We start from the raw sequence: 23,538 nt of genomic DNA on the forward strand, positions 1-23,538 counted from the left end.
AGCTGCAAATGCAAAAGGCTAATATGATTCTCAGGTTCCATGGGGTTCCTGAGACAGAAAAAGAAGACTTGAAGAAGACTCTGGGTGAGATTATCGCTCCAGTGACAGGCTTGCCAGCGGAGGAAATAATAAAAGACGTAGAGACAGCTTATAGGGCTTACTCTAATTATATTTTAAAAATAGCCTGCCTGGAGAGATTGTGGTGAGATTTGCAAGAAGACAGACCAACTCCACTGAAATTTGGGAATACAATTATCAAGACTTTAAAACACATTCCATTTGAAATTTGTCAGAAGAGAAAGAGCTACAAGGAGTTAATTACTTTTATTCAAACAGTATACAGTACAGGTGGGCAATTCCTGAAGGTGTCATCTTTAAAATCAACAATAGGAGAAGATAGACTCCATCTTCAAAGCCAAGGAATTCTTGAAATGCCAGCTAGGATCGGGGGAAGAATATAAAGAGGAAGAAACTAAGTCAAGTGACTCAGCTGCCTCGGGAACGGATGAGGACTCTGCTGCAGAAGCGGGTGCGGGAGCAATGAAAACTGTATATGATTTTAGAGACAGAAAGCCGAAGTAAGGGCAGAAGGACTTTGATAAATGGCTCTTTGAAATAAAGAAGATGTTCAGAAAGTTCTCTCATAATAACTAATTTACTAATATAGAACAATGTGAAAAACAAGAACTCTACAAGTATATTGTTTTATTAACTCTTTTAATACTAATATTAAGGTTAATATAAAGGGGGTCTCCCACTCTTGGGTTTTTAGTTAGTGTGGGTTTCTTTCCTTTATCCATAGTTGTAGTTCCCCTTCCAATATTTTTCTTTGTAGTTTGTAGTCTTATTGAAAAAATAAAAATACCCCTCCGGGGGTTTAAAAAAAAAAAAGAACACAAAATGTGGGTTGGAAGCTATGTGTTTTGTTTTCAGACTCAACCCTCTTTATTGTCTTAATTCTAAATCCCTCAAGGTTTGAGTTATAGGTTTGAGTCTTAAATACAAAATGCTTCTCTGATTTACAGTATTCTCTCTGGCTACATTTCCATTAAAAGACACCCAAGTTGCCCCCTGGTCCAAACAATTTAAATCAGGCTAAGATGACTCTTGTGTGGCTAGAACTCTCAAAGATATTTGAAGCATTTGGGATACCAGCTATTCACTGTTCCCTCTAAGCTGAGTTAGTGTGAGCTAGCTCACTGTTTTTAGCCTCCAGCTCACACATTTTTATCTTAGCTCAGGAAGGAGGGCTCCAGAGCAAACTAATTTATGCAGCAGCCAAATTACTTGCTCACATCTTTATTGCCAGTAGCTCACAAAGTAGAATTTTTGCTCACAGGACTTCACAGCTTAGAGGGAACATTGCAGCTATTTCCTCCCTGGGCAGCTGTAGAGATGTCAGCCTTTGAATGCCCTAGGAAGAAAGGTGGGAGGGATGCTACCAGGGGAACCCAACAGCATTTACACTTGTAAAGTATTAGTCTATTGCTGGGGGGTGTGGGGAATACAAAATGTCTTGACCTTCAGGCCTGCCTCAAATTTACCATCCTCTGTCAAGAAAGGATTTTCTAGGACTTTGACAGCACCCTTTTAATTAATCCACACAAACAATGGCCTGCCACTTGAAAAGTCACCAGGCAGCCCTAATGGCCAAGAGCCCATGTCGGTCAGACATAGCATTTGTACTGTTCCCAGAAAAGTCTCTTAATGAGAGAAAGATGCTGCCATTCCTGGCCTTGTGTGTTGTTTATAGACACTGTCTAGCAGCCCAGTATGCTCTCTACTGTTTGGCTTCTGAGACGGTGAGTCAATCTTTGGCCCCTTATTCCAGAACACAGCTTTAGTCAGCTTCTCTGGAATAATCCTATTAACGGAAAGGCCTGCCTTCAGCAAACAACACACAGCCCAATTGGCATGGAACATCCAGAAAAACTCCTAATTCCTATCTACCAGGGGCAGTCCGGGAGGCCAAAGAGGCTCTGGAGATGGGCCCTGCCCCCTCAATGGGAAGGAAGGGAAGGAGGAAGACAACCAGCCTTGGCCCTGGCTCTGACAGAGGGGGAAGGAGAAGACTCAGAGGAGCTCCGCCCAATTTGTATGAAGTGGAGACCAGTCAGCAGTGACTCATACCTGCTTCATGTGAGATGGGGGTTGCCAGCTCACAGCAGCACCCGCTCCAACTCATCTTGCACAAAGCTGCCCTGGGGATGGCCCGCCTCAGGCCCATGGCCCAATGGGACTTTTCCAAGTGGCCTTAATGGCCAATCTGCCTTTGCTGCCTACAGTTCTTAGGCTGCCACCAGCTGGCTGGTCCCCTACTTAAGGTACTCTGCCTGGCATTAATCACAGCCTGTGACTTTTGTATTGTAATTCCCACTCTGTGGAATGAATTTCCTGTGTAGGTGAGGGGTGCTCTAGAAATGTTTAGGAGACGCTGCAAGGCCATGTTATTTGCCACAGCTTTTAGGCGGGAGCCAGGTTATTTGAGGTTTTATTTCATTCTGTACGGTTTATATCATGATTTGTAAGCTGCATTAAGCCACAGAGAAAGGTGGGATATAAACATTTTAATAAAATAACTGCTGTCAGTGCTTCATTTGTACAATGAGACGTGTCTAGTATTTTTGAAGCCCTGCCCGCTAATCCAAGATTAGCCACTTTAGCTACCAGGGATATCATCATCCCAGGTTCAGATGGTAGGTGGGGACAGATACAAAGCCAGGATCAAAGTGCTGTTCCTAAAGATTAAACATTAAAGAAAGTTGTCTATTATTCAGAGCATTAACTGTGGTTATTTTTGTGCCTCAGACTCAGAAATATAAGAACTTCTGAGGAATAGTCACATGTGATCAGACTAGCAAGGGTGCAATCCTCGAATGGTATACCACAAGAACAGGGGCAGAGAGAAAAGTACTTCATACTGGTTCCTTTTTGTTTGTCTGTTTTGTAACATCCAGGCTGAAGAAGAATTCTGAAGAAGCCAAAAGCCTGCACAATGTTTTGTGTCACTGTAGCCGGTCCTAATAAAAGGTATGTGGATTGTGGTTTGTTTTTGGATTTTGGACAAGTACAACTATAAATAATTTTTGTCTACTCTCATGTTTAGTCACTTTGCCTGGAAAGAGCCACATCTCATGGAATATACTACAATCTTATTCCCTTATAAAAATGCCCTCCTGAGCTGTTCCATTATACTGCAATTCTGATCCCTGTATAAAAATGCCCTCCTGAACATTAGCCCACTTAAAACAATATTCCGATCCTCTCAAATCAGTTGTCTTCCCAATTAAACCTCTTAGCAGCTCTGGTAGCCTAAAGCAAACTACCCTTTCTGACTCTTCTTTCCCCTCCTCTCAACATCAGACTGCAAAACCAATTTAATAGTATTGCCATATACTGCAAGGCATGTCTGGACCACTAGGTGCATCCCAAGATGGCTCTGGACAAAAAGCCACTTTACTGTCTTAGTAGTGGGCTAGAGAGGTTAAGAGACCAACCCTAAGCAGGTCTACTCAGAATCCTACTCAAGACTACTCCATGGGCTTACTTGCAGGAAGAGTGTCCTTCAGATTGTACTATAATTCTCTTTGCTACTTGTGTATTCCTAAACCCCACTAAATTCTTAGGAGGAACTCCAATGATTCTAAAGAAACCATGTTAATTCTTAAATCTAAATAAATCTGAACATAAGCATGACGAAGCAATGCATTTTCCTTCCGCCCCCCCCCCTTCCGCCCAATACCATTAAGTTGTCTCCGGTTCTTTCCTGCTCAGTAACATGCTGCCAGGCAGGGCACGCACTCTCCCAGAGCATATTGTTGACTTTTGCACTCCTACATTATACAAATGTATTTCAACAAAGCAGTATCAGCCACAATCTCCAGTCCAGCACAAGCCTGTGGCACGTTCAGACTAACAGCAGGAGCTCTTGAGCGAGCGGAAGGCTTTAATCAGCCAGCACTATTGAGAACTAAGAGCTGAGAAGCAACACAACCCAAAAGAGATGATTAGGGAAAGACAAGCTGGAGAAAAATGACAGCAGGACGGGGGGGGGGGGGGAGAGATTTGAGTGGCTAGAGGCCCTGTCAACTCTGACAGGCACATTAGTCAGTCCCAGGTATGGTTCACTGGACTGTTAGATTCAGGAGCTCAGTTTTGTTCAGACAAAGCTTAGCAGTTCAGATGCTTGTGTCACTTCACATTCTAATCCACTTATCTCCTGGCATCCAAGTGTTGTAATGTGTTCAGGACAATATGTCCTTGAACACACACTGTGCTGCTCTTATAGTTCTTTCAAGCATTCCACATTAAACTGTTGTAACTGCACGATTTTATATTGTATCCCTATTCTGTTTTCACTTTGGTATGCTGCTTTGAGTGTATTCCTACAGAAAAGTGACTAATAAATATGTACAATAATTATTATGGTTAATATCAACATTGCTGGGCCCCCAAAAATAGCCTCTATTTCAGATTAGTGCACTATTGAGATTGTCTGCAATTCTGGCAAAGTATCTCATCTTTCAAAACACACAGGCATTGTCCCTATTCCCCCCTCCCCCCAGATGATCATTGTGACCAATCAATAGGGAATGAGAGATTCCCCATATCCCTGTTCAGCTCTTCCCTTTCTGGTTGGTTCAGAGACATGAGCTCTGAGCCTTCCCACCATTTATTTATTTGTTTGTTTATTTAAAACTTTTCCATCCCACCTCATCTCCTTGGAACCAAGGAATCCCCACAGTAGTCTGTAAGGGTGCCTGTTGCGTGTATTCTGAGGGGAAGGGAACAAGGCACTGTTTAGCATGTCCCCAGGTTTCTGAGGGATAATATGAACTCATGGTAGTCATGATACATGGCTATATCCTTTGATGTCAACCACTGCACCTTATTAAGAATGAGATAGATGAAATAGATGAGGAGGTTTAAAAGTGAAACTCAATCCAGAAATTAGGTACTGTTAGTAGATCGTCCCCAGTAGATGGCTGGGAAAGGAAGAGTTGTTCAACCTTTTCTTGATTAATCAGGTGTACTGCATAGGGATACTTTACATGGTTAATCAGGTGTATGGCACAGGGACACAGAGGCAACCCTTACTTTAAATACCCAGGTTAAATCTGTGTCATGAAGTCCTGTTCACTAATGTAGGTTGGTGCTTCAGCTGCAGTCCCTTCAGGGCAGAGATAGCTTTACCATTGTCATCATTCCCTTTGTAAATCCAGATTAGTTAGCGTATGCATTGAAAGTGTGGCTACTTTTGAAGACTACTTACAAACTATAATTACTTCAGAAAGAAGCAGCTAGATTATTGGCCAAAACTGATCCTTCTTGACATATCTTGCCAGTTCTTAAACCTCTTCGTGGAATTCCATAGTGTTTCCAGGCCCAATTCAAATTGCTACTCTTGAGTTATAAAGCCATATCCAATTAGAATATCTGAAAGAGTATCTCTGCCAACACTCTTACAAACCTGCCCATCTTCAGAGGCGCATTCTTTCTTTCCTTAATACTCCAATGACCCAGTGGTCTTGGGCAGAACCTATCTTACAAATATTACCCTCCATTTCTGTTATGTATCACGATGGAACCGTACTTGCAAAAAGGCTCGCTAGCGAACATGCGAAATAGCATAGCTTGGAGCGCATTACAATAGAAGGCTTGGATCCTAGAATGAACCAATAGATAGATCCTAGTAGTAGCCAGTTGGTAAACAATACTCCGTAAATAGCCTATCATGGGATGTGGGGTGTGTGTTGGGTGTGGGGTGTTTCATGAATATAAGCAGGGCTCTGACCCTGCAAGTTTGTCTTAGTTTTGGAGCTGAAACCACTTAATAAACATGAGCTAATCACTCTACACATCTGAACCCAGTATATTTCAATTTCCATCCTCACATAGAAGCCACTGCAATTTAGCCACAGCCAAATTAATATCAAGATCACTATTAGCTAGCAAGGAAGGCATAGAAACAAAGGAAACCATGGAAACTACCACTGGCTGTATCCACAGATCTCTCAAAGGGGTGGTCAACACACAATCAAAGAAAATATGGGATAAAGGTTTGATCACCCCTAGGGTTGCCAACTCCAGTTTGGGAAACTCCTGGTGATTTAGTGGAAGGATCCTGCAGAGGATGGGGTTTGGGGAGAGGAGGGACCTCAGCAGGATATAATGCCATATTGTCTACCCTCCCAAAGCAGCTATTTTCTCCAAGGGATCTGCTCTCTGTCATCTCGAGATCATTCGTAATTCCAGGAGATGTCCAGGCCCCACATGGAGGTTAGCAATCTTACCCTAGACCCACATGCACATAATCTTTCCAAGTAAGGTACTCCTCAAAATCTACCCTCCCAACAAAAAAGGGGGAAGACATTTAGCTTGGCCAACAGAAAAGCCCTCTGATATTTGGGGACAGTCAGTAGATGAAAATAAGACAAAAGGGTAATGGGGGTGGGAGACCACAAAGTGTGCAGCATGCCCTATGAGCCCTGCCAAGAGCTGACTGACAGTCTAATGCCTCCAGTGCTCTGTCTGAGGACAGTCTAGCAGCTCGTGGGCCAACAGACATGAGGAATGAAGGGGACAGCCCCCAAAAAGAACGTTTGCATTACAGACTGGGCCTCCTATGTGAAATATAAGGATCTAAAAGAGAAAGTAAACTGCTCATATTGTCAGAAAACAAGACCTTCAAACAAATGTGGAAACCAGCTTCCAAGCTTGATCCCAACCTCAGACCACTTCCAATCAGAGAACCACAGAGGCAACCCAACAAGGAACTCTGTTAATTTTCCAAGGAAAACCTCAACAGTTCAGTTGATAGAACTCTTAACTCTAGTAATCCAGGTGGTCAGTGGATAGAAAAGCTGAGACAGCACTTTAGCCCTTAAGGCTTGAATTGCTGTAGGGACACACTGAACTCCATCAGAGGGAAAAAAGGATCAAACAGCCAGCGAGGAACCAGCCGCTGAAAGCAGAGCACACTCTTTGTGAGCTTCCAGTGAGAGAGAAGCTTGAAAAAGAATACCTAGATAACAAAACTGGGACACCTGCTCAATTGGCTGATTATTCAGCTTCCAAGAGAGTTGCTTGGGTCAAAAACATCTTGAAAAGACCATAATTTTAGATTTTACAGTCTACTACCTAAACCTCTTCAGTGCAACAGTTCTGAGACACCTTTAGCAATTTATGCAAACCAACCAGCAATCTAGACAGAAGGACAGTGTCATCTGCACAGAATAACAATGGGATCTGACTGTTAGCCAGAACAGGGGCACGGGAATTCACCACTGTTAAGCCCCCTGCAAGATCATTAATATAGAGACTAAATAGGAGGGCAGCCAACAGGCAACTCTGCTTCACACCCTTGGAGAGAGGGATGTCCTTTGTCAGTTGTCCCTCAAGGCCACAATGAACGTGAGCAGTAGGATTATTATATAATTGCTGAATTAAATACAAAAGTCTGCAATTGGTGGAGGACCCATAAACTTTGCCGTACTCTCCCGGTACAGAGTCAAATGCAGCCTTTAAGACCTTAAAGGCTGCACAAAGCACACCCTTTGGGCAGGCTTAGGGTCGCCAAGTCCTACCTGTTGCTGCAGTGGGGGACTCCTGGCTCCCTCCTGGAGTGTGTGCGCGCCGCACCCATGTCACCCGAAAGTGACGCGACCACACCAGGCACGCTGGGGGCGGGGCCACGACCATCCGAGGGAAAACCTTAGAGTTTTCCCTTGGATGACCATGGCCCCGCCCCCAGCGTGCCCGGCATGATCGCGTCACTTCCGGGTGACGTGCACGTCACGTACTTTGGGGGTGGGGTTCCCCCTGGGGCCCGATCCACCGGCGGAGGGGAACGGGCCTCTGGGGCGGGGGTTTCCCCGACCCCCAGGGGGACTTGGCAAGCCTAGGCGAGCTATATTATTCTCTGCCAGGTGGAGAAGAACAGATATTGATTCAGCATTGAATGCCCTTTGCAAAATCCAGCCTGCTCCCTCTGTCTCCAGCCACAAAACCAGTTTCAAGTGCAAATGAGAAGTGTGATGCTCTCCAATAAAGGAAATGAAGCTAACGGGGAAATACTTGGTGGTCCATTGCCTGATTGTCTTGCCTTAGGAGATGCCAGCCTCTGGGGGGGGGCTCTTGGGGACCCCCTGGAATCACAGCTCATCTTCAAAATACAGCTATCAGTTCCCTTGGAGAAAATGGATGCTTTGGAGGCTGGACTTTATGGCATTCTACCCCAATGAGGTCCCTATGCACCCCAGGCTCCACTCCCAAATCTCTCAAGAGTTTCCCATTCTGGAGCTGGCATCCCTATCACCCTCTGCCAGTGGCCAGGAAGGACTTGGCAACCCTATCTTGTCTTCAGCAGGGTCTGCTTTATTTTATAATTAAATATTCAAACTACATCAAAATCCAGAGCAAGAGATCAACAAAGAGCCAGTATAAGACAATCTATTTGCATATCTGAAAATATTCAACAGTGTAAGTGATCAGTAGGGAAGGCAGGCTGCAGCCTGACACCAACAGGAGGATTGGGGGGAGGACAGGTGTGCAGGTGTATGACATCACTTCTGGCAAAAACTGGCTGTGATATCATAATGTGGGGGGTACATCACTTCCAGGTTTTGCTGGAAACAGGGCTACCAGCCCTCAGGTCCCAGCAGGAGTTCCCCCGCTTTGGGGGGCCTTGATCCAGTGCCAGCCAGATGGCTGGTGGGGAAAACCCCATCCCCAAGCAGGGACATCACACACGACGTCCTGCCCACACCCGGAACACACACACACCCATATCCCTCTGCTGCAACAGCAAAGGGACCTGGCAACCCTAGCTGGAAGTGATGTAGGATGCTGACATGATGCTGACAAATCCACACCATTTCCCCCAATTTTTCTCCCACTGGCCTTTGGGGTGCTAGCAGACAACAGACAGGGTTGCTGGGAGGTCTTCCCACCATGGTGGCAGACCAGGCATCCCTACTGATCACTGTCAGAGCACTGAGTCCCGGGCCGTGCGGCGGGCCACCTCCCGCACATGGACCGGGTGATTGGGTAGTGTCTCCAAGAGTGCTATCGTGTGCGCAGGAGCCGGGTCAGGGTCTGCGACTGGCAGCGGCAGGCGGCTGAGGGCATCAGTGTGTCCAATGGCTTTCCCGGGGCGATGGACAAGGTCATAGCTGTAACCTACCAGAAAGATGGACCACCGCAGGACTCTGGGGTAAACCATCTGTGGAGTCTGACAGTCTGGGGCCAGGAGACCCAGTAGGGGCTTATGGTCCGTCACCACCATGAAGGGGCAGCCGTAGAGATAGTGGTGGAATTTTTTTACCCCAGCCACTATCGCTAATGCCTCCTTGTCTATCTGCTTATAGTTGCACTCCGCAGAAGACAAGGTCCTGGAATAGTAGGCGACTGGGACCTCTCGCCCATCCTGCAACCGACGTCCCAGGACTGCCCCCGTCTCATCATCATCATCATCATAATAATAATAATAATAATAATAATTCAATTTATTAATCGCTCAATCCTGCAGAGCTGCTGGCTCTGAGCGATTTACAGTTACACATTTCACAAGGGACTAACAATGATTCATGGGGGTAAGGGAGGACAACATATATAAATCTTTAAATCGCACACGTTCGCAGCCGACAGGTATTTTTGTTCAGCTGTAGACTAGACATGTTCCAGACGGCATTTTTCACTCGGCTTGGCTTGATGACGTCAGCTTTCTCCAGGTCTGATTCGAGTCGCAACGCTGGACTGCCACCACCTGGCCGGAACGGCCCATTACAGGCTTCTTGATGCCGAAGAGATATTTCTAGGCTTCCGATCTTACGAGCTGGATATTCCGTTCACCGGCTAACACCTCCCCCACTGGGGGGCTTAGTCTGCCCACATTCTCTAAGGAGTGGTACCCATTTTATCTACTCACTGAAGCTTTCGAACCGCTGGGTGGACGGCGAGCTGGGGACAAGGTAGGTAGCTCACACCAGCACGGGGCTAGAACTGACAGCCGTTCTGTTCAGCTCAGATGTTACTATAACCAGAGGATAAATCCCCTGTGCCACCACTCCCCTTCCCCTGTGCCACCGCTCCCCTAAGGGGAAGCGTCGCAGGTGAGGAAAACTGGCAGCGACTCATTGAAGTGATGTAAGAAGGAGTTAGACGTAAGCAAGTCCTTGACCACCTGAAACGCCGCTGCATGAGTGGACGTCTAGTCCCAGAGTGCGTCCTTATCCAGCAGGTAGTGGAGTGGTTCCGCCACGGCAGCTTTCAAGGCAGAAAGTCATGATAAAAACTGAGCACGCCCAAGAAAGCCTGCAGCTTCACTTTGGAAGTAGGAGGAGGCGCCTGTGAGATCACCCTGACCTTATCGTCCGTGGGATGGATTCCCTGAGCATTCACCACAAACCCCAAAAATTCGATGCGAGGCATCCCTAGGAGACACTTCTTCATCACTTTGAGGCCAGCGGAGTCAAATATCTGGAGTACTGTCCTGAGCCGGTCACATCATCTAGAAACGGTTGTACCCCTGGAATGCCTTTTAAAAGGGAATCCATAAATGACTGAAAAATCCCCGGGGCCACACAGACACCAAATTGCAACCTTGTTACTCGGAACGCCCCCTTGTGCGTTGCAATGGTCTGAGCCTCGGCAGCGGCCGTGTCCACCGGCAGCTGCTAGTAAGCATGCACCATATTCAGCTTCCCAAAGACCTTGGCCTCCGCAAGGGAGGCTAAGACGTGGCTCACCGCTGGTACCGGGTAAGCGTGGTCCTGCAAGGCCTTGTTCATTGTGCACTTATAATTGGCACATATGCGTACATCACCATTTGGTGTGACCGGCGTGATGATGGGGGTCTCCCAGCACGCAAACGCGACTGGCTCCAACACCCTTTGCTCAACAAGATGGTCGAGCTCGGCCTCAATTTTGGCTCTCATCGCAATGGGGGGAAGTCGCGCCTTAATGCGGATGGGGCTCACATTCTGATCAAGGTCCAGAGAGATGGAGGCCCAAGTGAACCGCCCCAAAGACCCATTGAACACTTTGGGAAACTCCCCACAGACTGCCTCAAAGTCTGCCGACTGCAACTGGTGTGTCCCTGTTATCTTGAAGCCCAGAGGCACGAACCAGGACAGACCCAACAAGCTGGAAAGGTGCCCCTCCACCACCACCAGGTCCAGCAGGCTCAAAAAGCCCAGGAACTGGACCTGGAACTTACCCCAGCCATGGACCGCCACAGGGGTTTTATTAAAGTCCCACACCAAGAGACCCTATGGCTTGCGCAACCAGGGTCCCCACTGTGGGCATAGGGAACGTAGCATTTTGGCCAAAATGATAGAAAAAGATGAGCCAGAGTCAATTTCCTTCTTACCGGGGGACCCCTCAATAAGGACAGTCACATGCACTTTGTCCGGGCCATCTGGGGGTAAGTTACATGCCTTTGTCGGTGGTGGATCAAAATGCTCCGGAGATCTGCGGCATCCAGCTGTGCCATTGTCTTCTGCTGTTGTCCCTTGGAGCTGCAAACTCTTGCCAGGTGGCCCGCCTTGTTGCAGGTCCTGCAGATGGCATCCCGGAGTCAGCAGGTTCAGCGCTCGTGAGCGTCGCCGCAGCTGGCGCAGGCCACAGAGGGGTGTTGAACCTTTCCCGAAGATGCCCCTGTGCTGCATTGGGAGCGCTGGGGCAGATGTCGGGTGACCTGAAGAACCTCCTCATCGCTGGAGATGTCGGAACCCATCACAGCTTGGACGAGATGGACCCCCTTGGTGCGGCAGTTAGAGTGCGACTTCTCGTAGGCCGCCACTTCCCAGATCGCCTTCTCCAGATCAAGGTTGTCCTGGCCAACAGGTTTTCGCTGCAACTTGACCTCCCGGAGACCCACCAAGAACTGGTTCAAGAGTGCCTCAGCCAAGTCCGAGAAGGCCCACCTGGTGGCTGCCTGGTGCAGCTTGGCCAGAAAGTCGGAGGCCGACTCGTCTGGTCCCTGGACTTTTGCGAAAAAGTCCATACGTTCTGCGAACTTGGTGGGTTTGGGAGCCAAGTGGTCCATGAACTTTTTCATCAAGACGTCGTAGGTGGCGGTCGCATCTTTGGTCTGCTGGGGCACCATTAAGTCCTTCAAAAGAAGGTGGGCCTCGATCTCGCAGTACCATAGAAGATGGACCTTCTTCTTACCCGGGTCCAAGATGTTGTTTATCTTGAAGTGGTTTTCAGGCGTCTCGAGCCAGGTCTCCCATTGTGTGGGACAGGAGATGTCGAACTCAGGGAAGCTCTCGTTACCAGCAGCCATCTAGACGACATGGGACGGCTGTGGTGGTTGCTTGGGTGCGGTGGCAGTGGCGACGGCCGATGAAGTGGAGGCGGTCAAGGCGGTGCTGCGCTCGGAGTCAGTGATGCCTGGAGCAGTGCAGTGCGCGGTGACTGGAGCGGCAGGACACGAGGCGCGGCAGCGGCTTGCGGGGCTCCCAGTGTTGAAGCGCGGTGCAGTGCTCGTCTCATGGTCATTGTTCATGGAAGGGAGATTAGCATCCCACCTTCGTTGCCAGTGAAAAGTACGCCGATGGAGGAGTGATTTCAGCTAACATACTTTTATTCAGCAAGAACAAGACAACTTTAGCCAGCTCGCAGGCCACCTTATATGCTCCAAGGAAAACACACCCCCAAACACTCAACACCTGTGAATGGTCTATCTACAGTGATTAGATTATTCCTAGGTTCCCGATAGGCAGGGAACTAGGATCCTAACATCTATTGTGTTCTGGAGCAAAGCTCAGGTACTCTGCCTGACCGCATGTGGGACCGGCCGAAACTGGATCGAGCACATGGCCGGGTCAGGACACAACAAGTGTATTGATCCTAATATGTGTTTTGACCCTAATATATACCAACCTAAACCATAAAAATTTTCAAGGCCTCCAGTCAACAAACACAAGATCATTTAAAAATGTACATACCTAGAGAAAAATGTAGGTGACATCACCATACCTTGGCCTTGAAGCTGGGGATGCATTCATGTCTGGGTGTAGGTTGAGCCAAATATGCCAAATGAATAATATGTTTACGGTCCTTTAGATTTTTTTCCCTCAACTGCAGGTGTGTTCCTTGGCTGCCTCAACAATGAAATCTTTGTATGGTTGAAGTTTCTAATAGCTAGGGGATTTTTAAAGTTCTTCACCAAAAGTTAATCATCCATCTCTATCTCTAACACTCTCCCCCTGTCTTATTGAGTTCATACACTACGGACAATTGGAAAGGCAAGGAGTTGGTGTTATGTCCCAGGTTGGCTTGTGACTTCCTGGCAGTGTCTCCTTGCAAGGAATGCAAGACAACCCAGTCAAAACATGTCCAGGTTGGTTTAGAAAGCCACCACAAAAAGAATGTAAAGAAGGAGATGGCAGCTACTCACAGATGCACTCTCAGTGTGGGATAGCAACAGGGCATAATGGGAAATATCATGGCAGGAATATGAAAGAATGGTTGATTGAAACAGTAAGCATAACAAGGACAGCAGCAATCACAGATCAGTTCGGAAAAATATTTAAGTCCTGTCCAACTCCTATGAATCACAGTATGATAAACTATGTGCTCTCAGTTTTTCTTTTATTCAGAACTGCAACAATATGTTTTTAGTGTTTTCATGTCATTAGCATTGCACTATATGTGAATCCTGAATGCAGTGCAACGATAAGCTTTTCAAAGAACCACTGCAAATGAAGTGTTCTATAAGGCTGCCAATTCCAGGTTGGGAGATTCTCAGAGATTTGGGGGTGAAGCCTGGAGAGGACAACGTTTGGAGAGGACAATGGCAGCGCCTAGTCTCGCTAATCTATATATAGAACATTTTGAGACGAGGATTATTATGTCTAACCAAAATCCCTTTGTTTCTAACATAAAATTATTTAAATGTTTCATTGATGACATTTTTCTTTTATTTTCGAGACAGGAACAAATTTGGCAATTTTTTCAATGGCTCAACCAGACACATGAGACCATTAAATTTGAATTAGTTTGTGATTCTAAGCAGATAAATTTTTTGGACACCACAGTCTATATCAGTAAGGATAAAACTTTGGCTGTTAAACCTTTTTATAAACCAACAGATTAAAAAATCTTATTTATTGTTTTCCTCTCTTCATCCTTTTCAACTTAGATATAATTTACCATTTGGCCAATTTTTAAGATTAAAGTGAAATTCAACCTATGAGATTGATTATAAAAAGGAACCATGTGGGGTTCCTCAGGGGGCAATCCTCTCCATGATGTTAACATCTACATGCACCCCCTTGCCCAGCTGGTGCGGAGCTTTGGGCATCAGTATGCTGATGATACCCAGCTGTATCTGTTGATGGGTGGCCACCCAGATTCTGCCCCACAAAATTTGGCCGAGAGGCTGGAGGCCATGGAGGGGTGGTTAACGAAGAGTCGGCTGAAACTGAATCCATCCAAGACAGTGGTTCTGTGGTTGGGAGGGGGACACAGGATTGGAGTCCCAACTTCCCACACTTGACGGTGAACCTCTAATACCTGCACAAGCCGTCAAGATTTTGGGTATGGTCTTGGATACCTCCTTATCTATGGATGTCCAGATCATGAATGTTGCCAAGCTGGTATTTTACCAGCTGTGCCAGGAAAGGCAACTAGCCCCTTCCTTGTCTCATCCTGACCTAGCCACAGTAATCCACACAATGATCAGCTCTAAACTGGATCACTGTAACTCGCTGTACGCTGGCTTGCCCTTGAGACTGATCTGGAAACTCCAACTGGTCCAGAATGCAGCGGCATAGGTCCTGAAGGGAACACCACGGACCGCACATATTCAACCTGTGCTGCATCAGTTGTACTGGCTCTGGGTGGAGTACTGGGTCAGGTTCAAGGTTTTAGTATTGACCTTTAAGGCCTTAAGTGGTCTAGAATCCATGTATCTTCAGGACTGCCTCCTCTGGTATGTCTCCTCAAGAGCTTTACACTCTGCTGAGAACAATCTACTGGTGATTCCAAACCCTAAAGATGTCCGGCTCTCCTTGACCAGAGCCAGGGCCTTTTCAGCCTTGGCTCCCACCTGATGGAACTCTCTGCCAAATAACATACATGCCCTGCGGGAGCTGATGCAGTTCTGCAGGGCATGCAAGGCACAGCTATTCTGCCGGGCTTTCGGTTGAGGACAGCATCAGGTTCCACCTTATCTGGCACTCCCTTCCCCTCCCCCACCCTGCTTTCTTCTGCCTACTGCGAGACAGTAATAAATGTTGTATTTATTTTGGTGCCACCTGACGTTACTGCTAACTCTTAACTGTGTGGGTTTTTTAATGTTATATTGTATATCTTCTGTTCTTAACTGTTTTCAGTTGAGCCTTCGGGGTAGGGCGGGATATAAATCCACCCTGCTTTCTTCTGCCTACTGCGAGACAGTAATACATGTTGTATTTATTTTGGTGCCACCTGACGTTACTGCTAACTCTTAATTGTGTGGATTTTTTAAATGTTACATTGTATATCTTCTGTTCTTAACTGCCCTGAGCTCTGTGAATTCAGCAAAGGGCAGTATATAAACTGAAATTATAAATAAATATAAAATTGATGCTTTAGAGGGTGGATTCTATGGAATTGTACCCCAATGAAGTCCCTGTCCTCCCCAGGCTCCATCCCCAGATCCTCTGCTGGCTGCCAGGGGGTACCTGGCAACCCTATGCTTTGGGTGGCAAGGGGGGACATGGCAACCCTATCTGAAAGTGATGTCACACTGTTGGAGCAACAGAAATTTTCACCTCATTTTGGGGGGCCGTGGGGGATCAGGGGCTGCTGCCAGGAGGTCTCCCACTATTGTGGGAGAGCTGGCAGGGTGTATCGCCACATCTAGTTTATCCCTGGAGTGGTGAATTTGTGCAAACACCAGTGATTCAGGGATTGTGTACATTCTACATAACTTAATATGAATGTATACAAACTGCAAGTATCAACAAGGGATTTTGCACATACCTGTTCAATATGGATAATTATTAAAGGATGTCAGAAAGTGGATTTAATCACAGATGTTGAATTACCAGTCTCAAGATGGAGCCTGGGGTTCTTTTCCAGAATTACAACTCATCTCCAGGCTAAAGAGACCAGTTTCTGGAGTGGGAAGGGGTGAAACTGTACAGGGTTTTGGTTCTGGATGGGGAGGACCCTTCCAAGGAGCCCTCTAGCCCCGCACACAACCATTAGCCCCACAGCAGACACAGGCCATGGCTGGCTGCCCACCCTCTGGTTCAAGGACTGGACTGAGGAGGGCCCAGCCCTCCCTTCATTCCTCCCCAGCCCACCCTCCATGCCCCCAACTAATCTCCAGATAATTGAAATCTGTTTCTTGGGAGAAAATGGCAGCTTTGGAGGGTGGACTCATTACGGCATTATACCCCACTGACGTCCCTCTCCTCCCTAAACTCTATCCTTCCCAGGTTCCTCCCTCAGATCTCCAGGAATTTCCCAACTTGAAGTTGGCAACCCTAAGGGAGTCTGATCTCTGCCGTCTGGAGATCAGCTGTAATTCTGGGAGATCTCCAGGCTCCACCAGGAGGTTAGACAAACATAAAGAAACACCGTGTTAGAACAAAACACACTCCACTAATACGCACTTGTGTCTTCATATATTGATTTACATACAATAGATAAATAGATTTACATACAGTAGATAAATAGGTACCACTTTGGTGGGAGGGTAAAAGCATTCCATGCGCCTTGGTGTTTAGTCATGCCGGCCACATGACCACGGAAACGTCTTTGGACAGCGCTGGCTCTTCGGCTTTGAAACGGAGATGAGCACCGCAACCCTAGAGTCGGACTCGACTGGCTTTCGAGCAAGGGAACCTTTACCTTTACCTTTTATAGCTTATACACATCCATTATAGTACACTGCCTCCCTGACAGTGTCTTATGTGCTCTTTCTCAAGTCTCTGCCTTCTCAACGGGATTGGCTTGCCTTTTCCCTCCAGCTCCACCAAGCCCAGTCTTGAGGCTCAGTGGATGCCTGGCAAATGTATGCTTGCAGGAAAATTTGGCATAAGGCCCAATGTCTGTGTAGGCTTGCCAACTCCAAGTTGGGAAATTCCTGGAGATTTGGGGGTGGAACCTGGGGAGGGACCTCAATGGGGTAAAATGCCATAGAGTCTACCCTCCAAACCATACATTTTCTCCATGAGAACAGATCTTTGTAGTCTGGAGATCAGCTGTAAGTAGGGTTCCCAACCTCCAGGTGGTGACTGGAGATCTCCCGGGAAAGGTTACAACTGATCTCCAGGTGACAGAGATCAGTTGGTCTGGAGAAAATGTCCACTTTGGAAGATGGACTCTATGGCATCATACCCCACTGAAAACCCTCCCCTCCCCAAATCCTGCCCTCCTCAGGCTCCATCCTCCAAATCTCCAGGCATTTCCCAACTGGGAGCTGGCAGCCCTAGTTGTAAGCTTGGCAACCCTACCTGTATGTGAAGGAAAGGCTGTCTTCAGGCATACAGTCTGCCTCAGCCTCGAGCCTGAAGAAACAGCAGTTTCAAAGGGCAGACTCTATGCAGAGGTGTCAAACTCGTTTGTTACAAGGGCCGGATGTGACATAAATGTCACTTTGTGGCCATGTGTGCCATAAAATGTAATGCCAGGTACCGGAGATATAAACTTTATGAAGGACACAGGCAAACCCAATTAACAATATTATTTTTTACTCAAAATACAAACATGCTTAAAACATTAACACTCTTACAGTATTTCCTTATAGTATCTCCCTGATGCCCACCTTCCTGCTTTCACCGCCCATTACACATTAACACTGGGACATAATATAGTGATGTAATGCACAGCCTCTGTCATCTGGCAATAAAGGTAATGACCAGTTGCTCTTGAGCCAGGTAAGAGACCTTGACAGACTGGTTTGACACCCCTGCTCTATGGCATCACTTTCCTACTGAGCTCCATCCCCTCCCAAGGCACCACTCCTAAATATCCAGGAATTTCCTAAGCCAAAATTGACAGTCTTAATTGCGAGACCCAGTATGATATAGTAGTCAAGAGTCTTTGCAAAGTGAGTCGTATGTTCTGTATGTTATGCCAATAAAGGTTGATGCATTCATTAAGAGTGCTGGATGAGGATCTGGAAGACCCAGGTTCTGCCATGGAAACTTACTGGGTGACCTTGGTCAGTCACACACTCAGCCTTATCGACCTCAAAGGGTTGTTGTGAGGATAAAACGGTGAAGGGGAGTTTGTTATAAGCTAATTTCCTATTGGGAAGAAAGGAGGGGTATAAATGAAATAAATAAATAAAATTACCATTCAATGTACACATTATCTGATTGACATTATCCACATGCATATTTTACAACATCCCTTGTCGATATTGTGCATGACATTTGTGCACAGTCTCCCCACCACTGAATGCACACAATTGAAGGTGGGTTGTGCACATTTTCCACTGAACCCACATTAACCATAACATATGGACAAAATGTAAGTGAAACAAAAAATAATATTGTCATACTGCATTATTTAGCGAAAGCCACTAGCTTAGTTCCAGTTTGGCTCTTTTTTACTATTATCCATTTCATTTCTCGTATGCCATTATAAATTAAACAAGAGAGTGATTCCGACCGGGTATATTGCAGCTTTTGTCTACTAGAACTTGAAAACACTGAGCAGCACAGAGGATGGATTTTCATTCATGTTCATTCATGCTGGGGAACAAGAAGAGCTCAGGCATCTATTGCTGAGCCTGGAACAATGGGCTGGATTCAAGTTATCCGTTAGATCCATCCAAAGGCATTCCTCCATGAGTGGCATAATACCTTTTTTGAACAAAAGGGCATCTTCCATGGCCCCCCTGCCAGTACCCGGGGGACTGGGCAACCCTATCTGTGAGTGGAAAAACACTTTGGATCCAACCCAAAACAATGGTTTCAAGCTCTTCTACATCAAAAATTCTAAAGCCTCATTCTGGGCAGAAGCCTGGAGTCATTCAGGCAAGTTGCTGCAAGTGGGACTAGGAACATCACAAGCAGCAAGTGCTGAATTTGAAGGCCTGGAACATTAAATAATTCTTCTGTGGTTTCAGAGGCTTGTAGCATTTAGAAACTTAAAAGCATAACTGAATGAAAAGGTTAGGAAAACTAACTAGCAACCACTGGGCTGCCATGATTTACAGTGTAATTAATTGCATCGTTGGATTTCTAGCTCATATGGTTAATGATGTCATCAGAACCCTCCATGGGACTATTTCCTTGTAAATCACTCCACTCTGTCCCTATTCCTATAAATACACTGAAGGAAAACTGCCTTGCGGGAGGCCCCAGCTTACGAGATCCCATATTTAAAATTAGAGAGGAACTGCTGAAGTAATAACCTAAGAAGGGAAGAAACTTCTCCCAAAAGGGGTCTCATGAAAGTTATGAAGAGGGGTCACAGGTATTCAGAGTCACCTAGCTTCAGAGCAAAATCTTCTGCTTCAACCTCTTTAAAAAATAAGTTCTCGGAGAAGTATTTAATTGGCAACTAAACAAAGACCTAAGAGCTCTTCTATTATATCCCTCCAGTGCAGTCCTGCCCCATGAAAGATGGATTGTCACCAGTGTTCCCTCTAAGCTGAGTCAGTGTGAGCCAGCTCACAGTTTTTTAGCCTCCGGCTCACATGTTTTTGTCTCAGCTCAGGAAGGGACGACTCCAGAGTAAACTGATTTATGCTGCGGCCAAACTGCTCGCTCACAACTTTAATGTTTGCAGCCTGCAAAGTAGAATTTTTGCTCACAAGACTCCACAGCTTAGCGGGAGCATTGATTGTCACATTCCTTTTCTCCCAGTCCAACCTTTTAACCAGTTTTAATGAGCTTTAATGGTTATTCTGAAACCAATCAGATGCATCACTTTGTCAAAAACTGTCCATGTTGTCATGTAACCCCATCTTTGTTTGAAAACCCCTGCCTCTGCTCCTGTGCTTGTGGCTGGATATGTCAGGGCAACCCCAAAAGAATGCAAGAAATAATACTTTCCACTCCACTCCACTCCACACACACACACACACACACACACTCACAAGTGCAAAATTACTAAATTATGTGGGGGGTTTGTGCATCCTTGCTCTGTAGGCTTGCCAATCCCCAGGTGGGGGCAGGGGATCCCCCGATTTCAGCCCTGCCCCAACAGTGACCATCAAGTGGCCACCTCTCTCCCTCCTCTTCTGCATGATTTAAACGGCCCTCCTACTGATCGACGGGAGCAGGTGGCCCGTCGATCAGCAACAGGGCCCTTTAAATCCTCAGGGGGGGAGGGAGAGGGGCTGCCACTGGCCACACACCTGAACTCCAAGCAGCAAATTTGCCACTTGGAGTTCAGGTGTGGGTGGGCAGCCAGCCCCTGCTCGCAAGAAACCATTTAAAGGGAAGCTTCCCTTTACATTGTTTCTTGCAAGCAGGTGCCATCAGAGCCTTCCAAGGGGCTGCATCGCCAACGTGATGGCATGACTTATGCATGACAACATCATGTTAGGAAGTCCCTGCCCCATCCTGAAACACCTCCCAAAGTCCCCTACTAGTGTGAGGTAACCTGGCAACCCTATTGCTCTCTGTGGATTACAGCATCTGCACTGGTCTTGATTCCCCAAGGCTGCCAAGTTTGAATCCACAGTTCACTGTGAGCTTTGCATTAATTGTGAGCTAACTCAGGACACAGGGTTGCATAGCTAGAAACCTTCCACTGGTCACCTGTGCTCACCTCCATCATTCCTTCAGGCAGCAAGTTAATTTTTTTTTTAAATAGCTGCTGTCATGTGCAACGTGGCATAACTTCTGGGGAAGTCCAGAAGCAATGGTTTTAGGAATCACCACCATAGAGTTTCTGGTGATCCCTAGGGTGCTGTGATGTCACCTCCAGTTTTCCTGGGAAGTAATGTCATAGTCCCTGCCCCCCCCCATCTCTTGCCAGGCGCCAGTCATTGTCTGGCAACCCTATAGGACATCACATTGATACAACACCATGGCTCAGTACAACTTGACCAGCTACCACCACTAAAAGCCCCTAAAAGCTGTTGTGCAGCTCAGCAAAGAACCAGAGATGACTCACCAATGCTGTATGTGGCCGCATGGCCACTATAGACTCAGCTCCATGGTACTCTTTTTGCCCATGGGCTGGATCCCGAGATTTCCTTCTACTAGTGAAGAACCTTCTGTTCTCTTCTTCTGGCCCAATGAACAAAAGAGTCTTCATTTATTGGAAGAAAACCTCCGGATCAAATTCTAAGAGACTATAACTTTTAGTCAGGTAGACTCATCCCACTTCCCAAAGTCAAAATTTCAAAGCAGCTATGGTGATAAAAGCACTCTAGCTATTATGACAGTATGGCATATCTATAGGATCCTCCTCTCAAGCCCTACTCTCTCTGCACCTGCATACAGTGGTAAGGTGGGTGTACACCAAGCCTGTAATGGGAGACCATTCGGGTGGCCAAATCTCGGTTGGGAAATTCCTGGAGTTAGGAGTGGCACCTGGAGAGAGGGTGAGATTCGGTGACAGAAGGGACATTAGTGTGAGTATAATGCAATAGACTTCACTCTCCAAGGAAGCCATTTTCTCCAGAGGAACTGATCTCTGTCACCTGGAAATTAGTTTCAATTCCTTGAGACCTCCAGGCCCCACCCAGAGGATGGCAGATCTGGAAACCTCCCAGCCAAGCTTTTTGTTCCTCAATACTGTTCAACAACCAGAGAACTCTGGATGAATCCTAGAGCACTACCACAGAACAATGATGTTGCTTCCGAGTTTTCCCTGGAAAGGACAATTATGGTTCCCACCCACCAAACTTTTCTGGCATGTTGCCAGCATTGGCTGATAAGCATTGGCTATGGCAACTAGAGAAAGGGTTTTTTCAGTGGTAGCACCATGCCTTTGGAATGCCCTCCAACTTGAGATTAACTTTTCTTACTCTTCTTTAAGCACCAGGCCAAAATATTTATTTTTACCCAGGCATTTAACAGAGGGATTCTGTCTTTTTAAAGCTTTTTTTGTGTGATATGGTTCTAGCTCAAGAATTGTTTTGTGAATATCATTTTAGGCTGCTGAATCTTGTTTGATGCTATTTTTATGCCGTGGCTCATTATTATGGCTTGTTTATTATTGATAATTTTTGTGCTGCTGTTCTTAGTATTATATTACATTTTTAACCCTATGAGACCCCTTGAATGGGTCCCTGGACAGGAAGTGTATAAATTTTCAATAAATAAATAACATGGTATTATTATGCCAGTACCCCGAAATAGAGGGAACGGCTCATTCTGAATCTGCCTTGGTTATCTACATATATCCTTGGAAACCAGTTACTTTGGATAACACCACATTGACTTAAATGGGACAGTGAATTTTAATAAATTTTGACTAAAGATTTGTACCTATTTATGCCTAGAAATATCTCATGGAACACTTGCAGTGCCATTCTAAGCAAAGTTACACTGTTCAAAGCTCAAGGACTTCTTTGGACTAAGAGGGATACAACTGTGCAATTCTGTTTAAGATAGCACTGTTAGATGGTGCCTACTCTCTCTTCAATTTTTTTTAAATCCTTTTTCACAAAGCCTTTGGTTTTCCATCTTAGTTTTCATCACCAGCCAAAATGAGGCCAATGGTACTTCACTAGCGTCAGTAGATTTTGAAGGGTGTAAAACTGTTTAGGATTCCACAGTAAGTTAATGCAACTGCATAATTTGCTTACACCCATCCTTTCCCTCTCGCAGCATCTCTCTGCCTCTCCCTTGCCCTTTCTTTTTTCTCCATCATCCCCTTCTCTCCCCCTAGCACCCACACCTTCTTTCAGTCATCACTGTGGAGATTTAAATTGGAAGGTCCTTGGAACAGGACACTGGGTTTTGTTTTTGGTTGTTGTTATGTCAGCCTGTAAAATGCCTTGCACACAAATAGTACTATATAAACAATGATTATATATGTTATTTTTGTACTCACGTTTAATGCATCGGTTTGTTCCTGGAGCTGTTGTCCATCCTGAGCAACACTGTCCCCCACAGACATTTGGCCTGTAAAGTAAAAAAGGGCAAAGTTAGGAAATAAATGTTTGATGCCTCTGGAACCAGCACCTGTTCATTCAGCTAATGCTGTGGCCTTACAAGATCCAAGTTGTCATTTCAGTCCCTACAGGGCAGTATGGCTTTTGTGCATTTGTGCATGTCCGGGGACTAGTTATTTCAGGATATGGGAGTACTGCTTCATTACTTTCAGTACCCATAGCCCCAACCTGTAGAGTGTTCTGGTCCATATCGGTGCCCCACAGGTTCCATCAGCTGATGAGGAGGACTAATGCAGGAAAAACATGAGTTTTACAAGCCAAACATCTAACTTGCTATTATGAGCATAAGGATGTGAAAAGCAAAGAGCCTGTCTTTCTTCTGGAGGCTTCCCTTGTCCTCACTTTTGTATACATTGCCAGGACAGAAATGTAGGAAGCTGCAATATCTTTGTGTGTCTGTGCGTGTGTTATGTGCCATCAAGTCGCTTCCTACTTATGGCAACCCTATG

General features: G+C 46.2%; 1 protein-coding gene across 1 annotated transcript in view; it reads right to left on the reverse strand.

Moving 5' to 3' along the window:
* The window catches only part of LOC107112044 (latent-transforming growth factor beta-binding protein 2-like), a 62,262-nt gene extending 38,984 nt beyond the window's left edge, over positions 1–23,278 (reverse strand). The window contains exons 1-2 of the mRNA XM_015413109.1: positions 23,130–23,278; positions 22,969–23,039 (exon numbers count right to left, since the gene is read on the reverse strand). Of these exons, the coding sequence (XP_015268595.1) occupies positions 22,969–23,039; positions 23,130–23,278 (220 nt within the window). The remainder of the gene's footprint in view (positions 1–22,968; positions 23,040–23,129) is intronic.
* Positions 23,279–23,538: the final 260 nt, after the last annotated feature.

Source organism: Gekko japonicus, unplaced genomic scaffold (genome assembly GCF_001447785.1).
Source record: "Gekko japonicus isolate JY-2015 unplaced genomic scaffold, Gekko_japonicus_V1.1 scaffold3916, whole genome shotgun sequence".
In the NCBI taxonomy this organism is placed as follows: domain Eukaryota; kingdom Metazoa; phylum Chordata; class Lepidosauria; order Squamata; family Gekkonidae; genus Gekko; species Gekko japonicus.